Consider the following 6,620-nt stretch of genomic DNA (forward strand, 5'->3'; position numbering starts at 1 on the left):
TCAGCAGCGTATGTACACTAATTGTTTTATCACGATTATCCCAATAAAGCAAATATCTAATTTCTCTCTCAGTTTAATTCTCAAGCAAAATATTGATCAATAACTTTTCCAACGATTGGGATGTTGAAAATATTTGTTTGAATATCGTCTCGCAATGGGACTTATTTTGTTTATCGGAAGCGTCTGCTTTGACGCTGTTTGGTTTTTTGTTTACTGTGCTATTTATAGTAAGACAGTCGATCATGATGCTATAGCCAGGACTTTGCTTTCAGCAAAGCCCGGCTAAAAAGTTAAAGATAGCCCCCCCCCCCAAAAAAAAAGCCAAAAGTTACGGTTATGTATTAACATTAACTCTTGCAAAATTCTAGGCGCATTTCTTTAAAAAAAAAGTGTTAAAAGATTGATTACTACAAAACATTCATATAATTAATTACTGTACCCAAAATACTCTGGACGAAGATATGAGACAATCGTAGAAAATGTGAAAAAGCCTGATTCTATATCAGTAAACGATAAGCTATGTATGAAAATAAAAGATATTTCTATAAATAATATTAGGAAAGGTTATTTATCATTTTGAAAAACACCAAATGCAATCGTTTCTCTACTCATAAAAAGGATTAATTCTTATTTTTTAGACTTTTTTCTTTTGGAAGTCTTTTTCAAGTACTCAGTTTTTCTATCGTGATATCTAAAGAAATTGACGACACGGGGTGCGTCCATAAGCACTATCCCAAGGATGACGAGGCAGATGACCATAGCGCCCACTCCGCCCATGCGCTGAGCAGACGGTCGGTCATCAGGCGCGGAAATCAGTCGTCTTCTATAGGCGTTTGTGTCCTTCACACTGACTTTTAACTCCTTGATCATCGTCTCTATCATCTGACTTATCTCCTCGTCTGTATAGTTTCTGTAGCTACAAGACTTATCAGAGGGACAGTAACAGAACGAATCTGTCGTTGTCTCGCTCGAAGATGGCTGTCCAGTCTGAGTTGACGTGGTCGATGACGTCATCGTTAAAATTGTTGATGATGGCCTTGTTGTTTCTGTGATAATCTCCGTCAGTAAGGTTGATGTTGTTGGTTCAATTGTCGTGGGATCTTTTAATTTTTCTGCTGTTGTTGGTATTTGTGTCGTCTCTGAATCTAATGGTGTTGTGTTCGATGAAATTTCTGTGTCATGAAGACAAAACACACATATACCATATTTATGGCACGCCAAATTCACAAAAATGAGCTAAACATAGTTTCACAGTCGATAAACTAAGTTTATCGGTTGTAAACTATAGTTTACAGACTGTAAACTATAGTTAGCAACGTTAATCTATATTTTATATCTGTAAACCATAGTTAACGCGATAATCTATGTTTTAGAACCGTAAACTATACTTAACACTGAAAACAATCATTTGCGATTGCAAAACACAGATTATCTGATAAATACAGTTTCACGATTTGTAAACTATGGTTTACAACTCTTAACTATAGTTAACGATCTGATAAATATAGTTTCACGATTTGCGAAACTATGATTAACAACTCTTAACTATAGAAACTGTTCACGATTGTAAATTATAGTTTACAGATGTGAATCTATATTTATCAACAAAATCTATTGTTAACGTTTTATTACAGACATATAAACTTAGATTAGCATTCGTAAACTATAGTTAACAACAGTTAAACATAGTTTTACAGATGAAAACTCTAGATCTAGTTAACGAATTCTTAACTGTAGTTCACGGTTTGTAAACTATAATTTACAGTCGATAAACCTAGTTTATCAACTGTGAAACTATGTTTAGCTCAATTTTGTGAATTTGGCGTGCCATACATATTAACTGTAGCTTTCGTAACATCTCAACTTTGCTTATTAATTTTTTTCTCTACATTTCATTATATTTAACACTTAAAATGATTTTTTTTTGTTTACAAATTACTTTTACTGTATTCAAAACTGTATAAATTGTTTACCAAATTCCCACTCTGCAGGAAGATCGGTCGATGATATTTCAATATACTTGGGGTAAAACGTTATTGACCAGGGAAAACTTCCGATAAGTCCATCTGATAAGTCAGTGCCGCGCCCCATTTTCCATTCCTGGGCAACATTAAGAGTGACATAGTACCATGAAATCCAATAATCATCAAATGAATCACAAGTATTCGAACACGCATAGGAAAATTTAGTGTATATATCGTCTCCAAACTCGCATTTTGTATTGTTTTTATATCCAAAGATGAATTCTCTAGTTAGAGTTGGAAGGATTTCTGAATCCAGTAAGAATATATGGGCGGAACCACATGCTTTTACCCTAAATATCAAAGAAAATCGATTCTCTGCAGTTATTCCATAATGACTCAATTTGATTCTGCTCGAGTTTCCCGGTGTTGTGATGAAAATGCATTCTACAAAATAAATTCATTGATATATGTTTTTTTCTCTAAATGCTATAGAAAAAAAAGAAATATACGTAGCCATATATGTATTAGAAATTAACGGAGTATATTTGTGCTGCTTTCAAGCTAATGTAATACACCCCCGGACATATATAAGAAGAAATCCATTCTCCAGATTAGTTTGAAAATAGCTATTTTGCGTCTGTTTGAAGAGATGGTATATACTTGGGGGGGGATGGGGGTGGGGGGGGTTGGGGGTGATGTATATACATCTCACTTGAAAATGGTTCTGTAATTTTTGAGAAATTTCTTGAAAATTCTTATTTGGATCAAAGAAGCTCCCGACTTCAATCGTTTAGCATAATAGCATATCGTGTATGCACTATAGAACGAGAAGACACAGTTTGGAGCTATTATATGTTTTGAAAATGGGGTACTCCTACGAGTATTAAAATTCTCAGGTAAGCTTGGACTTTCAGTAAGGCGTGGCATTCTCGGTGCAACGTAATTAGCGTCTGTCAAATGGCGAATAGATTCTCATTGGTTAAGAAATTAAAATAACATCAGGAAATTTAAATTGTTGTCGACGACGATGAGACGACGTAAGCCCCGCCTCTGTGCCGTGCGAGAACTTTTAATTGGCTATTTGCTACACTATTTGACATTCGGCCGAATTTCTTTCCTATGTATATTTCAACAGTGAATGAAAGCTGTGTAAATTTCAGAAGCTAATTATGTAACATCGAGAATACCACGCTTTACTGCAAGTCTAAGCTTAAGGGGGGACCTATGTCGTTCGACGTCAAAGCAGCGTTATGTGACGTCACAATAGCGACGTTTGTTTTTTTTCCCGCTGACTTTTGCAACTGTGATTATAGGCATAACATTGTTATTAATCAAAAACGTACACAGTTTACAAAAAGAAAATTTTTTCATCATTTAAAACAGTTTTATGATTTATGGAGTTTGTTAATATCAGAATTCTCTTCCTTTGGTTGATAATTCATAGCAATTTCAGTTGTGAAGAAATACCTCTATGATATGCTGATATATAAATGCAAAAAATATAAGATAAAATTCAGCAAAGACAGCGGCTTAAATTAGGGAAATATGTTTAATTTTATGATGACCATTTATTGTATTTTCTGGATAAAACTAGGAAAAAAATTAAGAAATGTACTTGTACCTATATTACTTATTGATTTATAGTGTATGTAGATTTTACTGTAGAAAGTCATTCTTAGGTTCTATTAGGTGTTAGTTGTTCATGGGGAAGGGGGGGGGCAGAATGATTAGAATGAAGAAGAAAAGAGTTTATCTGTTTAAATTATTTCTTATCAAAAAAAAAAAATACTCGGTTTTGCAAAATAGTTTTATATTCAGATGTTTGTCAGTGCTAACTTACCTTTTTTTTTAGTGCAGAAAGGTCAATATATATGACAGAAGAGTACGAAAATAAAAGAAAACGTCATATTTCTCGTTTATTATATCATAAAGGTATACTTTTTTCCTTGTTAAAATAAAGAGAGGGGTCATTTCATTAAAAAAATATGAATTACAACATTTTCACACAAAGACTTTTTAAGATATTACCTGTTATGCATGTCGGAATTGTAAAAAATACGACACGAAAAACGGGGTGATACTTACATTGTGCTCCTTTATAATTTTTCATGTGAGATGAATTACAATGAATTTGCCTTCATTTCAAAGATACAAGTCATATAAATTAAATACATGTTGATTTCGAATGTGATTTGACATTTTTTGTTCTTTTTAGCGCATTTTTGGAGTAGAAAGATAATGTCTGAAAATAATCTATTTTTAGCATTTCACACTGTTTTTGCACGTGCTCCTGTGTAAAAATAAGCATATAAAGGTATTGTTTTTAATACCTAAAAATTAAGATCAAGTGGTCAGGAAAGAAATGTCAAAGTTTTGAAAAATTCACACAAAGACTTTTCGGACATAGGTCCCCCCTTAACTGGGAATTGTCCTAAGAGCCTAGGTTAACGTCCCTATGTTCCTTTATACCCGCGGCGCCAAGTCAAGGTATACCCGGTATCTCGCCGTGAACCTCTAGCATGCTGGAGTAAATATGGGGCAAGGAAAGTTTTATGTTTATAAAACGTTGTATGTATTTTACACTTTTACATTATCATAGACTCATTACAAGAATTTTCATCTTTATGTAGTGGAATCCATGACGATGAAAGTCGCTATGCATTATCAAATTTTTGACATAAATTTTTATTTAGCCTCTTTGAATTAAAACTATATACCGTTGGTAATCCAGGAATAAGAAGTAACGGCGACTTGATCTATAAATACTAGTAAACATTCCTATTTCAGTTTTTCTTCAGAAAAGTAAATACACTTCGGGTGTTTGAATCTCAGACACTTGTTTCGGAAATAAATTTTTAACCCATGATACAATTATTATACTATGTTTTTTTTTATATTTCCGAAACAAGTGCCTGTGGTTTGAATGGATTCTCCTTATTTCATAATGATCGGTAACACTGGACGCGAACAGCAAGGCAAGTTATCACCAGGAGCGCTTCGCAGTGGGATGAGGAAATGTATCCCCATGTTTCAATGTCATGTGATGCAAACCCAATTGCTGTATCAGTTTTATCACAAAAATACATGGATTACCTTCGCAGTTATATCCTCTACAGTTTTTATGAACAATTAATAAAAAGAACTTGACGAATACGACCTGATTATACTGATACAGTCAAGGATGATATTTTCAATTTATTTTAAAAAGCAGTCAGTGGGATCTTTAATTAAATAGTTTACAATATTTTCAAAACACCGATTCTTCTTGATAAAATTAGAAAAACAAAAATATATTTTAAGACCTCCAGCCCCCCCCCCAAAAAAAATCAAAATTTATCTTTAGATAAAAGAATTTTTGAAAGTCAGCAGAGAATTTTTTTCAAATGGTTTGATCATTTTCTTTTCATTATTTTTTTCACAATAAATTAAATATACATACCAGCGATTTCAAATAAAAATGTTATCCAAAGTAATCCAAGCATGACTTAAGCTTCAGTAATCAGCCTGTTGTCTTTGATGGATTTAGAACATCTTGCAATCACTTCTTTAACGAATCCTCGTCCCGTTATAATGTCTCAACGCGCCCAGAGTCAATTCAGAGTCCATTTGTCGATTCTGCGTCCGTTCGATAATTCAATTCCTTCTACCGGTAAACACGAGATGGCATTAATTCATTATGGAATATTTCTCCTTTTTACTTCAAACAATCTATTAGAAGAATATTAAGGAAATTATTTTCGTTTTAATCAGTAGCTGCTACATTCTGTAAAACGCACAAACAATAACAGAATGTCTCCGTATGGAAATTCCCATGAATGCAGCTTCGATGTACGTTTTTAAATAAAACGATCCTCCGTTTGATGTCAAAAAGCATTTTGTTAAATTGTTGTGCATCACAACCATAAAACAGCTCTCAGCTTAACACGTTCTGTTCCATCAGCGCTTTAGTCTGTGAATTTTCTACTTATTTGTTCATGACGAAACAACATCAAAGAATTTTTTCACTTGCATCGATTTGCTTTATTTCGAATCCTGTAATAATGCGACTTAAATTATTTGGAAAGGTCGACAACCAATTAAGGCGTTTACGAGGGTCGTTCAATTAATAATGCAAAATGCCATCTAAAAATAAGAAAAGTACGAAATATATATATTCTTACTAGTAGTATAAGGCGTCTGGATGGGGGGTTCAACTGAGTGCACTTTTGGGGCTGAGGGGGATAGGTGGGTCAAGTGAGTGCACTTTTGGGGCTGAGGGGGATAGGGGGTTCAAGAGAGTACAGCCCCTGGGGGATAAGTGGGTCAATTCATTACATATATCCCCCTAAATACGGGGGTGTGTTTACACTGTGTTTACATTATACTTTATCCCGCTTCAGACAAATTTGTCGATTACTGATTGGATAAAAGCTGATCACATGACGCCCTGAAATTTTCCGTATTACGTCTCCGTTTCCATATTACGTCTCCGTCGAGGCGTAATATGAAAATCGGGCACGCGATTCCGTTCGAAGCGTTGTTATTGTAAATAAAAATGGCGGCTAAGAAACGGTTTACGTAGGTAGTTTAGTTTTAAAAATTTCTTGTTACCGTAACGATATTTTATGTTGATTGTTATTGGATTAAAACAAATATTTTCATAATATGCACAAATAT

The 6,620-nt window shown here is 33.9% G+C and overlaps 1 protein-coding gene across 1 annotated transcript; it reads right to left on the minus strand.

Annotated features, from left to right (window-relative positions):
- Positions 1 to 627: 627 nt before the first annotated feature.
- On the minus strand, positions 628 to 5,485 carry LOC134273265 (uncharacterized). Its single transcript, XM_062755453.1, has 3 exons — positions 5,404 to 5,485; positions 1,974 to 2,408; positions 628 to 1,172 (listed from the first exon to the last, which is right to left on the minus strand). The coding sequence occupies exons 1-3, from the start codon at positions 5,444 to 5,446 to the stop codon at positions 628 to 630; spliced, it is 1,023 nt and encodes a 340-aa protein (XP_062611437.1). The 5' UTR covers positions 5,447 to 5,485.
- Positions 5,486 to 6,620: the final 1,135 nt, after the last annotated feature.

This window comes from Saccostrea cucullata, unplaced genomic scaffold, assembly GCF_032062105.1.
Source record: "Saccostrea cucullata isolate Sc308-1 unplaced genomic scaffold, CSIRO_AGI_Scuc_v1 ctg8130, whole genome shotgun sequence".
Taxonomy (NCBI): Eukaryota; Metazoa; Mollusca; class Bivalvia; order Ostreida; family Ostreidae; genus Saccostrea; species Saccostrea cuccullata.